Below are 25,615 nucleotides of genomic sequence, written 5' to 3' on the forward strand. Positions count from 1 at the left end.
TTATGGACAAGACAAGTGCGTCGATGAAACCGACGATTTGTGGGCAGCACTTTGAGAGATCGTGTTTCGAACAAACTATGCTCGCCGAGGAAATGAGATTCAAAAAGAATTTAAAACTGAACGCAGATGCTGTGCCTACAATACTGCCAAGACCCCAGCCAGCACAAGTCAGCACGCCGACTCAAACACGTCCGCCGGTGCAGAGTCCTCCACCAAAGAGACGACGAAATGCATTCGCCAAAAGGGAGAGAGCGAAGGTAAGCCGTGCTACTTGTTTACTGTATTTATTGTTTCAAGCATAAAGCCATAATCGGTCTAGGCCTACTGTATGTAACGAGTTTACACCAGGCCCTAGCCGATATCTGTGTGTTATTGTTTGTAGTATTAATAACTTTAGCTAATTACACTTCATTAGCTTAATTAAGTATAGATTCAATGTTTATAACAGGCTTCCCCATTTTATTCTGTAGTTTGAGTAAAAGCGTGAGTCTATTTAACTTTTAACTATCACACTATTATCACATAGGTATTGAAACATTGATGAATGAAGCCACTGACAGAACTGAGGATACCTGTATGATCAGCGACCATCTATTGGACATCCACACTGGGGAGGAAGCTGTGTGTACACCAGTAAGTATACAGACTGTACGTCATCTGTACATTACAGTTGTAGTACCAGTAGACCTGCACATGACGTGTTAAAAATACAATCACCACATGCATGTACATAATTCATATATTTGTTTAATTTCATATCATTGCTCTCTCAATCAATTCAACCACATCTTTTATTATGAATGTTATTAGATATTTTCTTTACGCAGACATGTTTAAACATGGAATACAATTTCAAGCTGGTTTGAAAGATTTATTAGTAAAGTTGTGTTTTGTACATTTCAGACATGTCAGAAAGAAATAGCTGTGCAGACAGATCCCCCTCCACGGACACACCACAAGTCCATTCAGGCGCGACCACGTGTCGGGTCAGCTGGACTGCAAGTTCCAATCCAAGTTGGTTGTTCCAAAGGTCAGCATCATAATATATATATATATACACACATACATACATACATACATACATACATACATACATACATACATACATACATACATACATACATACATACATACATACATACATACATACATACATACATATTATATATAATGCTAGATTATAGAACATATTTGGAATGGAGTTGTAATTATATCTGCGACCAAATCGATCTCTTCTCCTCCTTCAGCCATTGTGGGTTGAAAAAACTGCTTGTACAAATCTACATAAATTAGCTCGTTCAAAGTTTGCTAGCTCTGCATAGCTCTGCCTCTCAATAGTGCGTATCCAATCAAAAGATGTGCACGTGCTGACGTTATCGTACGCCTGCTAGCTGGCCCCGGTGTCGCCAACTCGAAATCTGATTGGTTAACGCCACAGTTTTGTCTCCGTTCACTTTAAGCGACAGGCGCCCCCACTGTTGATTCTGAAGGCCTAAGGGCAGATTTCTTGGACCCTGGCAACACATCATGGCTGAAATATGATTGGATAAAAGCTCTAACATAAAGGCCAGCCCTCCAAATCTCGGTCTGAGGCTGGAAGCAGCGCAACCAAGAGGAAAGCTATGACATGAAGAGAATAGACTATGGGGAATAATTTAATACATATTTGTGGAAAAAATATATCAAAATTAAATGTATATTCTGATGATGTTTAGACCAGCAGAGAAGGCCTTGCTGGCTCTGACGGCCCACCACTGGTCAAATGTATATACCTCTGTGTGTTCTGTTGCCGCACAGGATCACCGTCACCAAATCCAGGATCACCGTCACCAAATCCAGGATCACCGTCACCATCATCCGCATGTTCACTCCCGTCTGTGTCTCCATCTTGAATACTGTGTCTCGAGCTACTCTGTTTCCGGTAGCGGCAATGTAAACATCGGTGGTCGACATACTAAATCATGATTTATTAAATACTGCGATCATTGTGTCATAAATAACACATCATTTTACACCACAAATAGCATTTACTATCATCAGTAGATATTCATGTTTATCATTTCGTAGGCCCTTTAAGATAACATATATGTTCTACTTTTCTGCCAAGGAATCCTGATGGGCAGGAAAATTAAAAGTTTCATATACAAGTACAAACAGTATGGAAGCCCTGAGAGGCCAGTGAGAAAAACAAATCTGTTGATCCTTTTTCTAAGTCTGATCTCAATTGTCTTGTGTTTGTGAACTAAGAACTAAGAGGAAACAAAGGTTTTGTCAGGATAATGTTTCTAAGTACCGGTAACTATTATATACTATATATAAAAAAAGTTTTAACATGTGGATTCTTCACATTTTGTCAGGAGGATTTTCATTTATATTTAAGTGTTTGTTGTTGTTAGAACCGGGGCACTAAAAGACCCCTGAATACAAGGACCCAACCACGATACCAAGAGAAAACTACCCCACGAATACACAAGTTCTTGAATAAAATATTCCTACTTCAACAACATTAGGCTTACAGGAGAGAGGGAGAGGGGGAGAGGGTGCCAGGGAAACCAGGGAAGGAGGAGGGGAGTAAAGGGGGAGGCTCCAACATCAATACCAGCTGACACTCACACTGCAAGACAGAAGCACACAGGGGTGAGGAAGACTCAGCAAAATAGTATACAATACAAATAAACCCAAGAAAAAGAGAAACCTCCTGCCAACCACCTGTAAGAATATGACAGTCCAAATACAGTCCTGTTACTGGCCAACAGTTGGTCTACCCATATATAAAATACTAGCTCTTCTTTAACTAGCCTAGGCTGGGGTTTAGTCTGCCACTTCAATAACCTGGTAAGGAGGCTAACTTAGTTAGTCTTGAAAAGAACTACAAATCAACACAGTAACCAAATACAAAGGTAACCAAACAAATTAAGAACTAAAGGACAAAAAAGCAGAGCCAACAGAACTCCTCATAGGGCCTTAAAAAATTATATAAAAAGGCATACATAGAGCTAGGCGGCTACCATGGTTCAGGAGTCCAATAATTGAAAGATCAGCAGTTCAATCCGCGGCTCCTCTAGTCTGCATGTCGAAGTGTTTGGTCAAGATACTGTGTGTGAGTGTATGAGCGGGCTGGCACCTTGCATGGCAACCTCTGCCATCCTTGTATGAATGTGTTATGTTGACATGTAGTGAAAAGCACTTAGTATTTAGAAAACTGGTAACTGTAAACGGTAAAGGTACTTGTACTTTATTTAGTAGTATTTCCATTTTCTGCAAATTTATACTTCTACTCCAACACATATTAGAGGCAAATATTGTACTTTTTACTAACTCAACATAACCCCTATTACACATTTTAAAGCTTTACTCAGGCTACTAGTTAGTTATTTTACAACAGTATCTGTTTCAACTGATTTTATTACATTACATTACATTACAGGTCATTTAGTAGACACTCGTATCAGAGTGACTTACAGTGAACTAACTACAGGGACAGTCTTCCTGGAGCAGTAAGTACCTTACTCAGTGGCACAATGGTGGCAGCCCTGGTATTGAACTCACAACCATCTAGTGTTCTGTTTGGAAGCCGTACCACTGGACCACTATGCCGTCACCACCTTGGTCCTATTATGAGATACGTACAGTACGTTATTACCCATTAAAAATAAACAAGCTACTAGTAAAAGCTTAAATGGGATGGCCTACCTTGAATCCGCAAGGTATGGGGACCAAAATATACATCCTCGCATGATCATCTGGCCCGTAACATACTCTGCTCTCGTCTTATAGCATCGTACCCTTATGAAACATTTTGTATGATTTTGTACAAAAAAGTTCATCCTCATTTTTCGTGTGTTTTCCTACGAATGTCCAGCTACACGTCATTATCCGCTAGTGACATGCATTCAGTCTTTTTAAAATAAACTTCTGACTTAACAGGAAACAACTTGGTTAGGTTTAGGAAAAGATTGTAGTTTGGGTTCAAAATTACTATGGAAGTGGCATTACCTAAGTACGGAAGTTAATCATGGGGCACGAGCAGCGGCCTCCTGGGTGAAAGTTATGTGTTTTGGACTTATCCACCACCCCTGACTCCCTGCTTTGCAGACCTTTATACTTCCTGGTTCATGAAAACGTGAAATGAACACACCCTTTGTGGGATAGGTACGAATTGCAGAGTAAAACATAAGAAGGTGCGTACACAGACCCAACGACACTGAATGAACGAGCGAGGACCAATTGAGTTGAACTCGAGTCCAGACAGACGGCACGGCAGGTGATTGCTGCAATCAGGTGCTCCTCAGATGGTCCCATTTCCAGAGTTGAGAAGTCTTCTTCCGACTTTGGTGTGTTCATGAGCTTTAAGTCATAATGTGGAAACAACATGGACGCTACAAAGAAGATGTGTTGTATTTTATTGCTAAGAGTGTTTCCAGTATTTGCATGACAACAAAGAGCAAAGGAAACAGATCAGGTGAGCCATGAAATCATTATAAAGAAATGTTCTGGCTATGGCCACTGCCAGGCTCCGTAGTGCAGGTCGACCCCCAACAAACATCCCCTGCAGCCCTGAAACCTGCGGCTGCCTGAAGGAAGAAAGACTGCAACAAGTGATGGATGAATCAGCGGTGACGTGACGACAGCCGGCTGTTTTCTGATTCACAAAAACATACACAAATATCAAAAATGACCTTTAATTTATGAATATTATATTTGTTTTGTAGATTATTTGTGCTCATACTGTATGTGAAGTGACAGTATGTGTGAGAGGACAAACATACATGAAACACATCATACAGAGAGACCAGCAGTGTAAACAGACCTGCAGTGTGTGTGTAGATGTGTGTGTGTGATAAGGTCTCCTGCCTGCAGGTTGTTCCAGGCTTCAATAAAAGGACAGCAGATGCTCACAATTACTGACACGCACACGCACACGCACACGCACACGCACACGCACACGCACACACAGGTCAGAGAGTGTGTGTGAGTGTCTCCATAACGTCTGTTTTTATCAGAATAAAAGAGCATCAAACTCCTCCCTTCTTCCTTCAGTCCTCTTCTCATCTCCTTGTCTACTTTCCTCTCTCCTCTCATACATATTGTTGTTCCGTTAGCAGCTGAAGAAACCAGAACAAGAGCATCACTAATCCAGGTAGGAGCCACCTGCCTGTCTGTTACCAGCTGTCTGTGACTCAAATAACTAAAGTGAGTTTTATTTTTAATTTAAATTCTGCTTTAAAAGTTGATCCATTAGGTTTTGAAGTACATTTCAGTCATTAATTATTATATATGATGTGTTTTATTTCTGTTTTTACTTTTTAAAATGTTTTCTTTCAGCTTGTATTTTCCTATCTATTTAATTACATGTGATAGATCTAAATATTAAGTTACATGTGTTAGATTTAAATTAGATTGATTTATTAATTTCCTGAGAGTTTATCAGATAAGCTTATATTGTCAAAATTCAAGATTTATTTTATTTTATTTCTTCATATTTCTTATTCTTTTATTATCTTTTGACTTTTAGTTGAGCTTTATTTTTGTACAGTAGATGTTAAGATATCTATTCATTGATTATTATATACAATTATTGATTATTTGTGATCATTTTTATTCTATTTTATATATTGTATTGCTGTTTTAACTGTCAGTCAGGATGAAATGTGTGTCTGCAGCCGTTTGACAGATGTCAGTGTAATGATTATAAATCGCTTCAGCTCGTGTATTGAGTAGATATTGTCACTTGTTGCTCAATCAGCAGCAGCCTGTGAACATTTATTTTTTTAAGTGACAAAGAAAAAAGAGAAGGAAACATTTTCTCTAAAATGACTCATAATAACAATAACTCATGATATAAATTGTATCGATTATAAAACTGAATGTGTTCTGCAGAATTCATGATGTTCCGCGGGATTGTTTTTCTGCTGTGTCAGGCTATAGATTCAGAAACAAAATTATATTTGACATCAATTTTCCATCAAACAGCACAGAGAGAGACGAACGAGATGGACAGAGATAAGAGAATAAAAGGAGGTGTGTGTGTGTGTGTGTGTGTGTGTGTGTGTGTGTGTGTGTGTGTGTGTGTGTGTGTGTGTGAGATAACTGTGTTAGTGAGGGAGGAAAGAGCCTATAAACCAATCAGCAGTCAGAACAGACGAGCAGTAAACAGTTGGTCAGCTCATGTTCACGCTAACGAGGAAAAACCAAAAATGATATGTTTAAAAGTTTTTATTCACAATTTGTTATTTGCACTAAATCAAAATCTTACTGTATCATGTCTGAAGAATTGACACAAATTGTAATATATAAAAATATTGAAAAGATAGAAAATGGTTAAAAATGTCTACGACCACATCCACACCAATACTCCATACGCTATTTTAGAAATGATCTCCGTCCACACTAACACGCCTGAAAATGCATATCGCATGATCATTCACGGACACTGGGCATGCACTTCCTGGTGTAAATTGGAAAGCAGATTGTCTCCTCAGCTGTTGATTGCTTTGTTACAGAGCATACAACAGAGTATTGTGTACTTCCTATAATAAAATTAAGCAATTAGCCACGGAAGGACTACATTTACAGTGATCTGCGTCCTGCCTGAGAATGCCTCTGAGCTGTTGTAAAATCAATGTAAATCACGGCCTCTAGTGGCTAATTGTTTTTATAAAAGGGTCACTACATATACCTGGTAAGGTTTCATAAAATAAACACAGGAACCAAAAATGTTATAAGATAACAAATATTAATTATTTCGCCAACCCATGTAGTTATTCAGTGACAGAGTTGCCGAACAACACACAGATGCTTGATTAAAGATCAGGGTGATTATTAACATTTATCTGGATATCCTCATTAATTGTGTAATTGTTGAAGTAATGTTCTGTTTGTCTCTGGATTATCTGGATTATTCTCACTATAACTAGCGAAACGTGGACATACTAGGCTTCAAATAAAAACATGCAAGCTAGCTAAAGTTACATCGTTAACTTGCCATAGATTGTTGGTTTGGATTGAGATAAAAGTTCTGTACAGCAGCAACAACAGGATTTCTCAAATGAAGCAACAGGACACAATAAAATCCCTGCTGCTCAAATTTAAATCCCCGCAAGCTCTCTTTGTTTATTCCCTAATTCATTTCAGCGTCTGTCTCAGTGCCTCTTTTTTGCCTTCCTCTTCTTCTTCTTCTTTTGGTTTTATGTCTGGTTGTGACTTTTACTTACTGTGCGTGAGTTTGTAGTAAGAGATATTGTTCCTGGGTTACTTTATCATTAAATACATAATTTGCTCTTCTTCCTCTAGCCCAGGGGTGTCAAACTCATTTTAGTTCAGGGGCCACATACAGCTAAATTTGATCTCAAGTGGGCCGGACCAGTAAAATCATAGCATAATAATAACAATAAATAACAACAACTCCAAAATGTTCCAAAAGTACATTCTGAAAATGTTCAAATTTAATGAATTATCTTTTTTACTAAACATTATGAACATCCTGAAATTTCTTAAGAAAAGAAGGAACTATTTCAACAATATTATGCCTCAGTTTATCATTTACACATGTGCATTACAATTTATAGATCACAGTGTGTCTACAAAGGCACAAAACATTTTGTCACAGGTATCTGGAACAGTATTTTACTTTATGATCAAAACAACACATTTTTACACTTTGCAAAGTCCTCCCCCGGGCCGCATGTTTGACACCCCTGCTCTAGCCTGTCTGTCTCTTCCAACCACTTATCACAATAAGGTGACACATTGGTGCAGTGATACTATTGTCGGGCACATCTGTGCGTAGAGTATTTTACAACTGGTTTGAAAGCGGCTCAGCCAATCATAATCAAGAACTGGAACTATCCATTTTACAAAGTCTTTTTTGGTACTTAAGATCTTCCTCTATATTTCACAAACACGCACATGCACACACACTCAAATAGAGTTTAGTGGGAACAAAACACCGCAGTTACAAGGCTGCTATTTGGTTACTATAGCCTCGGTTGTGGTACTTTGTGCTTTGGGGCACTGCGGCTCAGGAGGTAGAGTCCAGTGGTCGGAGGGTCAGTGGTTCGATCCCCGGCGCCTGCAGTCAACGTGTCAGTGTGTCAATGTATCCTCGGGCAAGATACTGAACCCCAAATTGCTCCCGATGGCCAACGGTGTGTGAATGGTTATCTACTGACGAGCTGATGTGCACCTTGTGCAGAGCCTCTGGCTCTGTATGAATGTGTGTGAATGACATGTGGTGTAAAGCACTATGAGTGATTGGAAAAGCGCTTTATAAATGCAGACCATTTCCCATTTACTTTAAAACATGAATATTTACAAATTAAAGTTTTACAACATTATGGGTCAAGACATTTGGTCAACACTTGTCTCACTCGTTTCCCTTCGGTTTAGTTGTCATCTGCTCTCACACTCGTAGCTCTGCTGGGCGGCTGGAAGTCGATGTCGTAATGTTACTGAGACCAGCATTTATGCTTTGTTTGTTTACTGCTTCTTTGTAAACTCCACAACAATTGTGCAGAATAACACAAGCATAGATAGCAAAAGGAAAGTCCTCCGTGTCTATGTCCATAGCCCTGCATTCAAATGTCCACTCCATGTAGATCTGATAAAACTGCTGGACACAGGACTTGTCGATCAAATTTAATCTATCTATTTATTAGTATTGCATTAGTATTATTTTTAAATGCAGAATTTATTTTGTTTGGATATTCCGAATGAGGCCTTATTCTGAATGTAACATTTTCTGATTAAGACATGTAGGATATGCCAATATTATTTGGGTTTTATAGGCATTCTTTGGACATGTATGCAAGATGACTGCTAGTCAGTGAAAAGCGACCAGTTATGGAGAAATATTTTTTATAGTTGGGCCACTGTTTTGTTTGTACCGTGCACACGAGGATACAGGTGACGACTGTATTCTACTGACTGTTGGTGGTACCATGCAAGGAAACGTAGTAACGTGCCAACAACAGCAATGAAGAAGAAGACTGCCAGCTGGTTAACATGGATGTAAACATTGTGGACCTTAAATAATTAAGAAATTTGCTTTGCATATGTTTTATGAGGAAGGAAATACATTAAACACAGAGAAACAAACAAACAGCAGTAGAATCAATATCTACATCTGTATCATGTGTTATTTGGCTTCATAAAATGTCTGTGCTGTAATAAAGAAACATAGTGAAGACTTCATATCACATCTGATCTTTCATAAAACAACAGGACACTCTGTTATTATTACAGACTCCAGATATTAGTCTGAGCCGGCAGCCTCAAACTGTCCACTGTGGTGTCTGATCTGGAGTCTGTTTACAGGTGTATTTCTTGAGTTTGTACAGAGCCAGGCTAGCTATTCCCCACTTTCAATCTTTATGCTAAGCTAGGCTAACCACGATTATATATCCGTATGTTCATCCTACGCTGACAGTTTTTCTCTTGGAAGTTTACACTACGACATTTAAGCTCTGATTTTCCACTCCAGAGTTTGGAGATAGACAAAAGCCCACAATCAGAGGCGAATTTAGCGCTTGCTTTCCGTGTGTATTATGTAAGACGCGATCGGGGAGATGCACCAATTTGTTTCAGAGACACGTCAGAGTTAGACATTAACACTTGGAAGTAAACTCTTTGTATGGGAAAGTGGAATCCATTATGCAGTTGTCCGATCAGGCAAGTGAAAATAAATGTGACCTTTATCCATTTTTTAGTAGGGACGTCCCGATACAATCCCAAAGATCGGTCTTGGCTTTATTGAGCTATTGAGCCCGATCTGATCCCTTGTTTCACGGCAGCTGTCACACAGGTGTTTTTACTTGCGACTTTCATGCACAGCACAACAACGAGTGCAGCCCCGTCAACTCTCCGCTCTCTCCACTGCTCCACTCTGTAGCACATGGTACATGTCCACAGAATAAACTGAGATCTTTCCAGGGCGTCTAGCGAACGCACCCTATTTTCCCCTGATAATGCTACATCGTGAATAACAAATGCGTGTTGAATCAGCACCAACTGCTTGTAACGGTAGCTGCTAGCAGCTGGCTAACGGAGCGAAATTCCATGCAAGGAATTGTGTGACGGCATTATCTTCTTTCCTTTGGTAAGGGATGGTCCAGTGTACCCTATGCTAAAGGAGATAAGAAAGGACAAATTGAAGCACCTTTCATTAGCATTTAAAGAATTGGGACAGCTCTTATCATAGCAACCACTTAATGCTTAAGTCATATCACTCAGTTAGCAAAAAAGACAATTGGACTGCAGCCCGTCTCTGCTACCAGTCTGCTCTGCTGGGACCTCAGCTTCACTTCCGCTCCACCGACAATCCACCCTTTGCCCTTTTTTGCAAGATGGCAACTGCCAGAGCCAACCAGATTGAGCTTCAACAATGGCTTTTCAGAAACATACTGTGACATCAAGGAGACTACGTCCATCCATGTTTCCCTTAGGATGAATTGTAATAACTTTATTGATCCTCTGACTTTTCATCTAGTGCCATCATCTAGTCAACATTTGAATGTGTCCAATACTTTTGTTTATGACCAAACACCTAAAGAACTAATGACATTCATCAACCTCAGCTGTACTTTGTGTTTACTGATAACTGTTAGCATGCTAACACACTAAACTAACATGGTAAATATTTTATCTGCTTACAGTAAGCTTACACTTCAATGTGGTAAGCTATTTAATAAGATAGAGAGTCAGTGTGGATCGGATGTAGCTGACAGCTTCTAAACACTGAAGTTCAAGTTTTTAACCATCAGCAGAACTTAAAAATGATGTTTAACCTGCAACATGAGTTGCTAAGAGGGACACAAAATGACTTTTGTTTGGGTTTACATTTCTGTCCACAAAGGTCTGTCTTCTCATCATCTGTCCAACAAAACCAACCCATGACATAAGGGCTTACAGCAACCTACAAAACGTATGGAAATGCAAATAAATAACAACCAGTGTGTGTGTGTGTGTGTGTGTGTGTGTGTGTGTGTGTATGTGTGTGTGTGTATGTGTGTGTGTGTATGTGTGTGTGTGTGTCTGTGTGTGTGTGTGTGTGTGTGTGTGTGTGTGTGTGTCTGTGTGTGTGCAGACATGGCGTGGCTTCGTCAGAGTCGAGGTTCTCCCAGACTCGTCCTGGTGGTGGTGTGTGTCGCTCTGCTGCTCGACAACATGCTGCTCACTGTGGTCGGTGAGTACAAACACTCCAGATGTTGAGATTGCATTGCTATTGAACTTAAAAATATATATTTTTAAGTTTTACTGAATTTTATAAAAACAATATCCATCACCAAGAAAAAAACCAGCAGTATAACCAAACAGACATTTATATGATAAAGTCAGTTATTTGGTTACATTAATGTGGTGTGCATTAGTACATGGCTACAATTACAGATGTCCTGCACCAAACCATCACGGTGAGGTTGCTCCCTCCAGATATACAGAGTATCCACTGAAGCCGTCCTATTGTTCTTAACCATATCATTTTACCTGTTCAGTCTTCCCAGCATCTTTTCGCATGCAACTATTTCCATTATTTGTTTGCTTTTATTTGTTCGAGTTTAAAGCTCTGTCCAAGATCTCAGAAGAATCAAGGTTTTTTTAAGTTCATACTCTAAATGCAAATTTCCTCAACTGCGGCACTACAAGGAGACATAACTGTGGTTATCTGTGAAGTTGACATTCTAACTAGTCACTCATATATTCAACATTTATCAACAAGGGAGAAACCATGACATTCCCACAATGCGTGCATGTGTGTACCGTGTTCTGTTTTACATTTCCATCTTAAACTGTCTTTACTTAGACCAATTTCATTGAGTCTTGTAGGAGTGTAATAATATCTATGAAGTATTACATACTGAGTAAATGAGTCTCTGGCTTCTCTAATATGACATTGCTGGAAAGAATCCCCCCCCATGTTGCATCTCTACACCAGCCTTGCAAACTGTTGGTTAGTAAATATGTCGTAAACTGCGGTAAAACCCCAATTGATACGCATATTCTGAATGTAAACATGTCTAAAGAAGGCTCCTAAAATCTGAATAATATCAACATATCCCTCATGTCTTAATTGGAAAATGTTACATTCGGAATAAAGCCCAATTTGGAATATCAAAATGGAAAGTGCTGTTTACATGACCCGTAAAATTCAAGTAATTTAGTCCAAATCACTAAACTACAGGTCTGAACATGTATTCACACGTAGCAGTATGTCCAGTATCATTTACTGGAGAAGACTCTTCCCTGTTTCAACATGACACAAAGCAGCTCCATAAAGAATTGGTGGCCCTGAACACGACCCCATCCAACACTTGGGATGAACTGGAACTCTGACTGTGAGCCAGACTTGAACACCAACATCAGTGTTGGACCTCAGTCGTCTGTTTAAATGCTTTGACGTTGATATAGAGACAAAAAACCTGTCATGAAAGAGGTCTAGGTGGACTTCTGCAGCTACCAAATGTGTGACTTTGACACCAGCGGCCACGCTTTGTTTTCCCAACGGTCAGTGTTGGTTTCTTTAAACCATGACAACAAATATTCTCTACGAGGCTCTTAACAAAGTAAAAAAACTATGATTTTTCACCAACACTAACTTAACCCACAGAGAAATCTGTTTAAGTGAGTTCTTACTGAAGCAGCCTGGGTTTGAATATAACCTGCAGCTCTTTGCTGCGTGTCATCCTCTTCCTCTCCCTCCGTTCCAGTCTTTCACTGTCTAACCAATAAATACAAAAAGGAATAATAGAAGACAGATTAATTCTACTCTGACAAATGACATGATACTGCCGAAAAATGCAGCGGCACGTGTATTGACTAGAACAAGGAAACGGGATCATATTACTCCTGTATTAGCTGCACTGCACTGGCTCCTGGTAAAATACAGAATAGAATTCAAAATCCTTCTCCTGACTTACAAATCAATTAATGGTCAGGCTAATTTCTGTCAAATGTTGTATTTGTACTATGTTGTTTATCCTTTACACACGACATCTATTGCACGTCTGTCCGTCCTGGGAGAGGGATCCCTCCTCAGTTGCTCTCCCTGAGGTTTCTTCCATTTTTTCCCCTTTAATTATGGGGTTTCTTTTAGGAAGTTTTTCCTTGTGCGATGCGAGGGTCTAAGGACAGAGGATGTCGTAACCTGTACAGTCTGTAAAGCACACTGAGACAAATGTATAATTTGTGATATTGGGCTATACAAATAAATTTGATTTGATTTGATTTGCCGCCTTAAAAAACCCAAACACATTTTAGCATTTAGTTTGGAAGACTTGTGAAAACAATATATCTCATCACACTGTGTCCAACAAACATATCATTTTTTCGTCTTCACCTCCCTAACAAGAACTTCACTTTCACACTGTGTGAAACGTCTTGTCGGCATTTGGCATGATTTAATGTAAAATGGTTTGAAGTGCTATATGTGAGGTGTAAACAGTCTTACCGCACATTCTTCTTTAGCTGGGATGTGTTTTATTATGATAGCAACGTATGTAAATTAGCTTATCGCTAACTCTGGTACAGCTTATTAGCTATGCACTGTTCCTGTCAAATGAATAAATAAAGGGTGCAGTCGCAGAACGTACGTCACAGGGGCGTTTTATGGCTGCATGTAAATGAAGTCATGGTCGCATACGGTCAGCTGTCCACATACTTTGGTCAATGTGGTGTTTCCAGGCACAGTACAGTAACAGACCGTCCTCTAATGTGACGAAACAGATCTGTGACGCACACTAAAAACCTGGAGGTCAAAGCTGTCGTCAGCAGTTAGACTCAGAGCTGCATGTAAAGGATGCAGAGGTCACACAAACACACACACACACACACACACACACACACACACACACACACACACACACACACACACACACACACACACACGGCCTTCTGACTTTGAACTTTACAGTCTGCAGTTTCAGTTCACAGTTGTCTCCTTCGGTCTCTTCTCACATAAAATCTTTTTCTCTGCTCTTTTCTCCTCTGATGGGTTTTGTATGTCACTACCGGCTCATTAGGGCCTTAAAATATGTTTGAATTAAAACATATAACTTAAAATTAAGAATTGTAATTATTAATTAAATGTTATTATTATTATGTCTCAGGATTTTATAAAGATGACAAGATAGTTTTGTTACGACAGGAGATCTTTAAAATCATTAGGGTTAGGAAGCGTTTTATTACTTCTTCACTGAATATTTTCTTTGTAAGCTTCTGCCGTTTAGAAAATACTGCAAAGAACAACACATTGAGTATTTGTATTTGTACGTACTCGTAACTTGCATGCCTTGGAAGCCCACACCATAGTGTCTCATGAGTATAAACAAGGCTTTATTTATTAGTATTGATGTATATATCTTACGTCCAGCAGCACTGGAGAGCAGAAATCGTGTTTTTTGTTCTTTTGTTCTCTTCATTGTTTGTGACCCCTGGATGACTGATGCAAATTCTTACAATAAAAATTATTATGTTGTGAAGGAACTTTATTTTAATCAAGCAAACAATGATTGAACCAAACAATCTTCCTCCTCCAGTGCCAATCATCCCGACCTTCCTCTACGCCATGGAGCATCCCAGTCCTGAGCTTCAGACCGTCCCGCCCTCCCTGGTCCCTCTGCCCAGCCTCAGTGCACCACGCGTGGGCATGGTGGTCTCACATTCCCCCTCCCCCAGGTTAAACCTCCAGACCTCCAGCAGAACCTCCCAGCTCCCTCAACCCAGCCACAGTGCACCGGTCCTGGGTGCACAGTCAGAGCAGAGCCCCCGGTTGTCTCCTCTGGTGTCCCTGTTCAACAACTCTACCTTCAGTCTGCAGGAAATTCGGACCAAACCGAACCCCGACACCGAGCCCACGGAGCAGAGCAGCCAGCCCACAGACCGGCAGACCAACGAGACTATTAATGCTACAGTAGGTGATGTTTACCTGACACCGATAGATCAGTGCTTACAGGTGAGTTCACACGTTCTCTCTCTCTCCTGCAGGAGTCCTCATGTCTTCAGGACAGTGCGTTTCTGGAGCAGGAGAATGTTCGTGTTGGTCTGTTGTTTGCCTCTAAAGCTCTTGTCCAGCTGCTCATCAACCCCTTCGTTGGCCCGCTCACCAACAGGTATCTTCATGGGTGGATTACTGAACTGTTTTTTCTATGACTGCACAGTCCCAGGGGCGCCTTACCTGTTGGGCCCCTGGGCTCATAAGCCTCTGATTAAAATGACTGCTAACTAGCTTTCTTGTTCTGCAATCACAAAGAGACACAAAAACAAAAATCATCCACTAAGAGATGCAAAACAACCAAAAAGACACAGTAAGACTACTAAGAAATGCAAATAGTCTACTAAGTGTCACAAATCTGAGGTAGAATCCAAATGCAGATGCAGGACAGGCAGGTGCAAAACAAATATTTTATTTAAGACGGACGAGGTGAGATGGAGGCTGGTGTCTTGGAGGACTGGGGAAAGGAATCCAGGGGAAAAGGTTTGGCTGAGGAAATCCCAGAAATGAGAGCTGGCTTGCCGGGCTTGGCAAACTGTTAGTAGACAGGGAGGGGGAACAAGGCACATATTGAGTGGCCATCTTCCATCCTCTTTATTAAACCTTTATGTCAAACCAAAATATTTCTTTCACATCAGACTGTTTAGAAGAATCATGTTGATTTTACATATTATTTGTCAGTCACCATGATACCAATGTATTGTGTAATGTCAAAGTAATTTCATTACGTCCAAGAGCTGATTTTCAACCGTAACTCCAACTTGAGTTCTTATTCTCAACTTGATTTGTAATGTTGCACAACTTTGGCATTGAACTCCAAATTCACCCAGAGCAGTTCAAACAAGTTTGGGGTTTTTCCCTTTCATCAATGGGGAAATGTGATTACTAGAACCTTATAAAACACACTTGAAACATCCTCTGACATGAGAGAGAAATTGGCGCAGCGTGTAACGGCCGGGCTGTTGCTGAGCCTGTTGCCAGGAGACATTTGAACAAAACATAACATCTTTCATTCATCTCAACAAGACTCAAATATGTTTGAAAGAGAAATATAAATGAGTTGTGCAGTATACACTAAATATATTTAATATAAATATTTGTAAATTGAACAATCCCCTTTTCTCATTTTGTCAGTGCATTCTGCAGTAAAATGTAGCGAGTGACTGATATATTATTATACATAACATTGTTAGATTGTGAATATTAGGGCAGCAAAGTACTGTTGTGGCTGGATGAGGTAAAGCTAGTTTTGAAAATATTGAATTAATGTTAAAAAAAACACTGATTTAATCTTTAGGAATGCATTGTTTTTATAAGCTTATTGTATGTCTTTATGTAAAATCTGAATATATATAGTAACTAAAGCCGTCAGATAAAACCATTACACTATGTTTCTAGAAATGTTTTTGCATATTTAAAAAAAGTAAATAAGTGTCTGTCTGTCTCTGCAGGATCGGTTATCACATCCCCATGTTTGCCGGTTTCATCATCATGTTTGTGTCAACCATCAGTAAGTCATAGACACACACACACACACACACACACACACACACACACAAACACACACACACACACACACACACACACACACACACAATGACAGTGTTTTTTCTATAAAGAAATGTCTAATCGTATATATATATATATATATATATATGTGTGTGTGTGTGTGTGTGTGTGTGTGTGTGTGTGTGTGTGTGTGTGTGTGTGTCAGTGTTTGCGTTCTCAGGGACGTACGTTCTGCTGTTCTTCGCTCGCTCTCTGCAGGGAATTGGCTCATCTTTTTCATCTGTGGCAGGTCGACGCTCCCACTCTGAAACATCAAACATTCAGGACACAGAAAATAATTTATCCCAGAAATTGACAGTGTGTGTGTGTGTGTGTGTGTGTGTGTGTGTGTGTGTGTGTGTGTGTGTGTGTGTGTATCTGTAGGTCTGGGTATGTTGGCCAGTGTCTACACAAATGATGAGGAGAGAGGCATTGCCATGGGCATCGCACTGGGAGGTCTGGCAATGGGAGTACTGAGTGAGATACGCACACACACGTTTGTACTTCTATAACACCGCACCAGTACTGTATTAAAGTACAGTTTTGAGGTAGCCTACTTGTACTTTAAGTATATCTTTTCATTCCTTCCTATCTTTCTCCTTATGTTCTTCCCCCTTTCCTTTCTCCTTATTTTATACTATTCTTCCGATTAATAACACAAAACATAATCAACAATTAAATGATGATGTTTGAAGTCTTTCTTTGTCATTTGCACAACAGTTACAGTCGTTGTTCTCAGGCTCTAACAATGCTGCTACAAAATGCCTAAAAGAGAAACACCGTAAAAATAAGAATCAAAGACATAACACATAAAATAGTGCAGAACTATAGAAATAAAATATTATGTATAATATATATATATATATAGAGAGAGAGAGAGAGATTATTCTGAAATGGGCCGTTCTGCATAATGAGTAATTTTTTTACTTTGAAGTATATTTTGATAGTTTTGTACTTTTACACCAAATCGAGCCACTTCTCCTGCACCCTTGCTCTGAACACACCCATCTTCTTCCTCAGCCTTCATTTTGATCTCAACTACACACCTGGAAAGTTTCATGACAACAAGTCAGGCTTGGGGCATAAAGTGTTCTCAGACCACGGCCATTTTTGTACTCACCCTTTATTTTGATCTCAACTACACAACTGTAAAGTTGTGACTGCATCTTGCAGGGTTGCAACGCTATCGTGGTGACACAATCAAAATCTGACAGAACACCTGGCAAAGTACTCAAAACCTCCTCTGAGGTAGTTCCTGCTACAGTAGGTGTCTCCAGGAGCACATTTTGAGGGCAAACGTTGGGTGGAGACAGATCAAGAAAAATGTTTTTATGACTGTATTTGATAGCATACGAGGTAAAAAAGTTGAATGTGTGTGTTGTGTTTCAGTTGGAGCTCCGTTCGGCAGTGTGATGTACGAGTTTGTAGGAAAGCGCGCTCCCTTCCTGATCCTGGCCTTCCTGGCTGTGTTTGATGGAGGTAAAAACTTTTACAGGCAAATTGACAAAGAATAGCTCCATGAATCATGCTTCATCATCACCTGCAACCGCTATCTGCCGGGTTTATTAATGCGCAAAAATGCCCATAAAGAATTCAATTTGCCCTTTTTTTTGTATCCGATTGCAATTGTCCATGTGGCAAAGTATAAATGTTACCTTTGTGAAGATAAAAGGAAAAATTCAATGTTCAGACTGCAAGCTAAAGGTCCTGACCGACGAGGCGCAGAGGCATTCCTCAAAATTTCAGACAAGGATGGGGAAACAATATACTAGTCTGTTACTATAAATGCGCTTACGACCAACTCAATATGTTATGTTATACGATATGTTCACACTACGAGCAACACAGCAACAGGCTGCAAGTCATTTTCAATGGAAGCGGGTGACATGAAACTACAAACCTCTCGCTGCTGTGACGGGCCTCACGTGCTACAAATCAAAGTTAAGCTGTTCTCAACTTTGCTGTTAGCCATTCCCCAGTGCTATTTAATGACATTACTACGCTCATGAGAGCTTGAGCAACACTTCAATGGCGACTCAGCGATTATGTAGCCGGCCACCCTTGGCCTTTTTGTTGCTTTTGTCACTCGTAGTGTGAACAAAGCATAACTGCGTGTGGCTATAAGCACGTGTCTTTGTGAATTGGATTGTTTTTGCAATGAGGCATTTGCATAGAAAGGGAAACTTAAATGTATGATTTTTTTAAATACTTTGAAATCGTACAGGAGCACTGAGACACTATTTGCTTGGCAGCAAAGTTAGAGGGGATTTCTCCCTTTGCAGGTGCTTTGAGAATTACACTGTTTCTTTTTGTCTTACTTTTGCAGGTTTGAGGCCGCAAAAGCTGCACAATTCATTTGTGTATTCGTCCCTCTGAGTTCTAAAATCCTGCCTCACATATTATTAACATCTAATTGATTTATTGTTTTGGTCTGTACCTTAAGCACCAAAGCAAACTGTTTCTGGTCTGAACACTAAGACTCATGGGAGTTATAGTTGTTTGATACTAACAAGATAACCACTGTTTTATTTTTGATTAAACGGACGAAGTTAGGTTTTATCGTCCAGTTCAGCGTAGATATTAATTTAGCTTAGTATAAGTGGATCTATGATTACCTGAATCTATACATGATGTTATTGCTGACAGGGCTTTGAACCTGTGACCACCTGTGTACATGCTGGTGATGTCAAACTGATACCATCCAGTTAGCATGTTCTGATGTTTGCATTTATGTGTTGCAGCATTACAGCTGTTCATCCTGCAGCCTTCAAAGATCTCCCCAGGGGTGAGTCCACTTTCAAACCTTGACCAATCTGATCTGGTCTGGTCTGATGTGATGTGATGTAATTTGTTCTCATCCAGTCTGTTTTTTTCTGGACCAGCATGACCAGCTCCAGCTTGTATGTTTGTGCGTTTCAGAGTGTGGAGGGGACTCCGTTACTGACGCTGTTAAAGGACCCGTACATCCTCATCAGTGCAGGTAAGAAGGCTTCTCCTCACACTCACCTGTACGTTCACATTTACCCAAACAACAACAAAAAACATCTCCAGAGTATTACATATTTCTTGGATCTATCTGCAGGTTCTCTGTGTTTTGCCAACATGGGTGTAGCCATCCTGGAGCCAACTCTGCCCATCTGGATGATGCAGACCATGTGCTCCCCTAATTGGCAACTTGGTACGTCACTGTTTGCACTTCCCTTTCTTACTTCCTCCCTGTCTGTTAAGCTTTGTCTAATGATAGCAGGCTTTTGACTTCAAATATGTTGCAGTCGAAATATCAATCTCACACGTCCTCAGAAATGTCTCTGTCCACATACTGTGGTTTCACAAGTGCAGACAGCCTGTCCTTCCTCTTAATGTCCTTCCCCATCTTTCCTCCTTATGTTCCTCCCTTACGTCCTTCTTATATTCTTTCTTTCCTTCCCTCCCTCCCCTCTCCTTATGTTCCTCTGTTCCTCCTCTCTCTCCCTCTCTAACAGATGTGTGTTGTTTTACAGGTTTAGCCTTCCTCCCTGCCAGCATCTCCTACCTGATAGGAACAAACCTGTTTGGTGTTCTGGCTAACAAGATGGGACGGTCAGTGAGTGAGTGTGTGTGTGTGAGTGTTTGTGTGTGTGTGTGTGTGTGTGTGTGTGTGTGCGTGTGTGTGTGTGTGCATGTGCATGTGCATGTGCAAGTGAATGCCGCTCAGTTCATAAGATCTCTCAGAGGAAGAAGTTTAATCAGCAGATTAACAGATTAATTTTTCTGGAAAGTCTGAGTCCTGTTTAGACCTGAACCTGAAGACTTCTGGTAAAGCTGCAGGTGTAAGGCAGGCAGGCAGGCAGGCAGGCTGGCAGGCTGACTGGCTGGCTGGCTGGCTGGCTGGCTGGCTGGCTGATGGGTATTTCTGTGTCTCCAGGTGGCTCTGCTCCATGTTAGGGATGTTTATCGTTGGCATCAGTCTGCTGTGTGTAAGTACAACATTCATTCATCCATCCATCTATCCAATAATCTGTTGATCCACCATCATTTATTCATCCATTGTAGTTACAGGAAGTCATGTTAGATGTTGTTTGCTTTACAGTTCTCACCACCAGGAACCAAACTTAATGTTAAAAAGACCTAATTTAACTGCCCTGTCCTAAACCAAAACTGCTTTAGCTGCCAGTAACATCACCTTGGATGCTTACTATGTGTGTGTGTGTGTGTGTGTGTGTGTGTGTGTGTGTGTGTGTGTGTGTGTGTGTGTGTGTGTGTGTCAGGTTCCTTTTGCCACCAGTATCTATGGTCTGATTGGACCAAATGGAGGTCTGGGCTTCGCAATAGGTGATTATCAACAATCTCATTATCTCATTAAATCACACATATTGAAGGTGTTTGTAGGTCAACTGATGCAGACAATTGATTTTGCAGACACATGTAATGGAAACAATAACTCTGATAATTATTAGAGTTTTTTATAATAGTTACTTGTTGAAGAGAATGATTGTTGTCCTTCAGGTATGGTGGACTCCTCCATGATGTCCATCATGGGTTACCTGGTGGACATCCGTCACGCCTCTGTCTACGGCAGCGTCTACGCCATTGCTGACGTGGCGCTGTGTATGGGGTTCGCTATCGGTAACAAACACACACACACACACACACACACACACACACACACACACACACACACACACACACACACACACGCACACACACACACAAAAATCTATAATGAAGTAACTATCATGTTGGATGCAGGATGGAAATGTGCTCTGCATGTACTCTACCTCTGGAAAAGATTACTCATATTAATAAAGGAAACCAATCTCTCTTTTATATTATGGAGTTATGGAGAACGTCTAATGTTTAAAAATGTTTAAATGTAAGTGGTCCTCTGCAGCTGCCTGAACTAATTGAACTCCTTTTTTAATGCCTAATTGTTCTGTTCCATGTAAACTATGGATTTTAGTTTGACAAGATTTACAAGGAATGAAAATATGATAATGAATATAACAATATAGAAACACCTTTGTTTTAACGTTTTATTTATTTAATTACATTTTTAATTCATGACAAAGACATGAATATTCTTATAACAATGATATTTAATAATCTCTGTCTGTTGTTCCAGGACCGTCCATAGGTGGCGCTCTGGTCCAGGCAGTGGGTTTCCCCCGTCTCATGATGTTTATCGGGGTGATCAACATCCTGTACGCTCCACTTTGCTTCCTGTTACGTAATCCTGCCGTCAGAGAGGAGAAAATGGTAAATACAGAAATACAAACAACAGCAGTGGTCTGAAACATACTCACTTTGTGGATCGTTACCATGGCCACTAAAAATTCTAGATTCCGATTGGCTGGCAGATGTCCATTCATTTCTAGTAACCAGGCAGTTTAGTTTATTTGCACAATAATGAAGGTATAGACATAGACATACTTATTGTTTCTGTATGTTGCACTTTTGTTTGGCTTATTTGAAGCTATTGTTCTGCACTTAAAGGATTGTACCTATGTGAAGATGATGTGTTTGTAAGATTCTTGCTGTTCGGAGTTGTATCTCCATGATTGTTTTATTGTAAGTCGCTTTGGACAAAAGCGTCAGCTAAATGAACGGTAATTTAATGTAATGTAACATACAATAGGAAAAAGAATTGCAATTACAATGCAGAAGAGGAATGAAGCCTGAAAAGCTTATTCAGAGTCCTTCCCATTTGAACAAATAGAACAATTATTACTCATTAAAAACAAAACGGATGCACTGAGGCCCCCTTTAGCATCTGCATGAGACACACTGGGCTTTCAATTACGTCCAATGTAAACCCATCCGCATCATTATTATACAGACAGAGCAACTTCCATAGTATAACAAGTGAGAAAGGTCCATGTAGCGTGGTTGGGAGCAGTATGGGTCAAACAAACACAGAACTTTCACCTGCTGTTTGTGTCCCATGTGAAACTAAGTCAACGTTAATTATTTTGATATGTAACTTACATAACGTCAGCTACGTAAAAAACATACTTATTTTACATACATAGATTATTTTTTAACCCAAACCACAATCTCCATCCACAAAAGCATGCTGAATGATCTATTAGCAGCTCCTGTTTGCAGTGTACCTAAGGATGCACAGACAACTATCTCCGGATTAGTTTGATACCGAAGATTATTATTATTTTTTAATATAATATGATAATATAATAACACACATTCAGCATCAAACACAATTCCATACTAGAGACCAAGATGTGATCACGATGGGGTAAAGTTTTGTGACTACATCAGTTGTCCTCTACCTCTTCTGTTGTGCTACAGTTTTGTCTCCAGGATCATATTTTGCCATGAAAAAGTCACACACAGACTAATAAGCTGAAAACAATACCAGCATGGTAATGATACCCTAGAAAGTCACTATGAATCTAAAAATATATGTTTTATGTCTTTGGGATTTTTGTCATCAATTGCAGCAATCTGTGTTCTAAAGTATCTAAATATCCTCCATGTTCTGTTTTTCAAATTATTGTACATAATGGCACTTTTGGCATTATTGATTGTACATCATACAAAGAAAAAAACCAAAAAAACGTTATTTATACAGGAATTTTAAAAACTATTGTTACAAACTGCTTCACAAACCATAAGAAAAAAAACAGCATTAGAGCCATCAAATACAAAATCATAGTGAACACATACAGATAAAGCATTAGAACAGCTAAAAGATAAAGCACATGAAATAATTAGGAGAAAGACTTTAAAAAAAGGGAAAATGCAGATGATGAAACTTCTTTTAGAAACTCTTGTTTCAGCCAAAACAGCTGCAGAGTTTAAAGAGGCTGCATCCTGAACTTAGTCCCCAAAACACTCTGTGTCAACAACACCAAATCTTCATGTTCACACACACACACACACACACACACACACACACACACACACACACACACACACACACACACACTCACACACACACACACACGGCAGGTCTTGACAGAGCGGCAGGAAGTGTGTGTGTCTCTGTGATGTTCAAGCCAAAGTGTTTGTGTGTGTAAAGTCATTACATAGTGATTAGACTGATCACAGATCAGAAGCTGCTGCCTTCAAAGCTGCAGATGAAACATTTATACTTAATAAACTCTCAATTACACACAGATTACACAGACATACAGGTATGTTTATTGATCAACTGTGTGTGTGTGTGTGTGTGTGTATGTGTGTGTGTGTGTGTGTGTGTGTGTGTGTGTGTGTGTGTGTGTGTATGTGTGTGTGTGTGTGTGTGTGTATGTGTGTTGCAGGCAATCATCGACCAGGAATGTGTGATGCACAGGAAAAACTACAACACACAGAAGGAGAGTCGTGAGTTTCCTCTGAGCGACTACAGCGAAGAAGAAGAGACAGAGGAGTGACACAAACACACACACATACACACACACACACACACACACACACACACACACACACACACACACACACACACACCTGAAGATGTCCGTGTTGTGATGTGTCTTCTCCAAACACGTTTTACCTTCATCATCGGACTTCCTGTCGTCACACAGTCATACCAGAACAGACATCATGCTCTTCTTAAAGTGACAGTGTCCCCTCACATATCCTTAATTTCTACGTGAAAAATAATCAATTCATTAATTATTAGTGTAAAATGCCAGTTTACAAAGTCAGGGATCTGTAAGAAATGTCATTATTCACTTATGGAGGCTGTACAGGATGTTTTGATGCCTTGTGTGAACGTTTACAGAGTTATTAATGTGATGTGAATACATTTATGCAAATTCCATTAAAAGACGCCTGATTGCCTCCAGCTGAGTGTTCGCTAAGCCCCACCCGTTAGAGTTTCCAAGTGGTTTGATTGTTGGCAGGGACGTGAGAGAAAGTCAGTCTACATGATGACATCATACTAAGAGCTGCTCGTTGTTTTTTACTTAAAACTATGCAATTTTGGACCATTATTAGGCTATTACTATAGATATGCCCAAAAAGCTTTAAGAAGAAACTTGCTGTTGTTATATAATTTCATTTTTATTTTTTATATTTTTGTTTGCCCAGAAAAATCATATTCTGTAAATCAAAAGAGCATATTCAGAAAACTTTAACTTAATATTTCTTATTGCTGTGAAAACACTTGCATGTTACGTCACAGTGTATAGAAAATGTACATTTATAACACAGGCCTAATACTTAAGCGACTTCTTGTACTTATTCTCTGACTACCTGCTATTTGGCACTCAATTAGTCGGATGAATGAACATCCTTTTATCAGTGCGTATCATTGCATATCTGCAAACAACCAGTACCACCCCACTTGTTGCAGGACAGAGTCCCTAACATTAGCCTTAGCGCTGATAGATGTTCCAGTGCCGAACAATCATGTGTGTCGTAAAACACGATGAGTGAGCATCGTTTCTTCATTGCTGGTTAACCACGTTACATTTGTACTGGAACTCCCCCACTGCTACCGCTGTATAGCGAACGGTCAGTTGGATTCAATTTGGTGTTTTGGAGGAATTACATTGTAATTTATTTTAGTGGCAGCCTCTTAATTTCTCATTTTAACTTTACTATTACTAAAAATATGCTTCTTTGGATGAAGGTTAGTTTTTAGTCCTCTTCTCCCTGAATTCATATTAGAAAGTGAGCAGTTAAATATAAAAAGTATTTGTTTTTCCTACAACGTTTAAAAATGTAATTATTATTTTAAGGGGGTTTTGCTTTTAAACGTGAGTTTATTTTAAGTGTCACTTCACTCGTCATTAATCTTTTTTTCTCCAACCACAGTATTGCGATGTGAAACTGGAGTCTGTATCTGACCTCTGACCTGTGTAACCATTAAAACGTGTAACCTGGCAACACCTGTTCACCTGTGTGTGTTTGTTCTCTGTCCTCACAACGACTCAATGTTCACATGTTGAACTGACGAGTGTGAGACCGACAGAAGCACCCGATTGGAAATCAGCTTGTGTGTGTTCGCAAGCTTCTTATCTGCTCTTTAATTTCCTGGCGGCTCGTTTCTTCTTCAAAGAAAATGACAACAGGACAGAGAGAAGTTCCGTCCGATGGAAAAGTAAACAGGAAAAGGAAAAGCTCACTGAGGCTCAGTTTTTC

General features: G+C 39.8%; 1 protein-coding gene across 2 annotated transcripts; it reads left to right on the forward strand.

Moving 5' to 3' along the window:
- Positions 1-996: 996 nt before the first annotated feature.
- Positions 997-25,360, forward strand: slc18a1 (solute carrier family 18 member A1). Of its 2 annotated transcripts, none has more exons than XM_029440590.1 (17): positions 997-1,030; positions 11,084-11,182; positions 14,529-14,902; positions 14,977-15,101; positions 16,435-16,493; positions 16,698-16,781; positions 16,916-17,008; positions 17,921-18,010; positions 19,273-19,316; positions 19,451-19,511; positions 19,614-19,709; positions 20,032-20,110; positions 20,436-20,487; positions 20,779-20,842; positions 21,017-21,136; positions 21,633-21,766; positions 23,791-25,360. In XM_029440590.1, exons 2-17 carry the CDS (start codon positions 11,086-11,088, stop codon positions 23,899-23,901), a joined length of 1,683 nt encoding a protein of 560 aa, XP_029296450.1. In that variant the 5' UTR covers positions 997-1,030; positions 11,084-11,085; the 3' UTR covers positions 23,902-25,360. The 2 variants fall into 2 exon arrangements, with proteins under 2 accessions (XP_029296450.1, XP_029296449.1); XM_029440589.1 differs by lacking the exon at positions 997-1,030 and adding an exon at positions 4,392-5,140.
- Positions 25,361-25,615: the final 255 nt, after the last annotated feature.

This window comes from Cottoperca gobio, chromosome 9 (genome assembly GCF_900634415.1).
Source record: "Cottoperca gobio chromosome 9, fCotGob3.1, whole genome shotgun sequence".
Classification (NCBI taxonomy): Eukaryota; Metazoa; Chordata; class Actinopteri; order Perciformes; family Bovichtidae; genus Cottoperca; species Cottoperca gobio.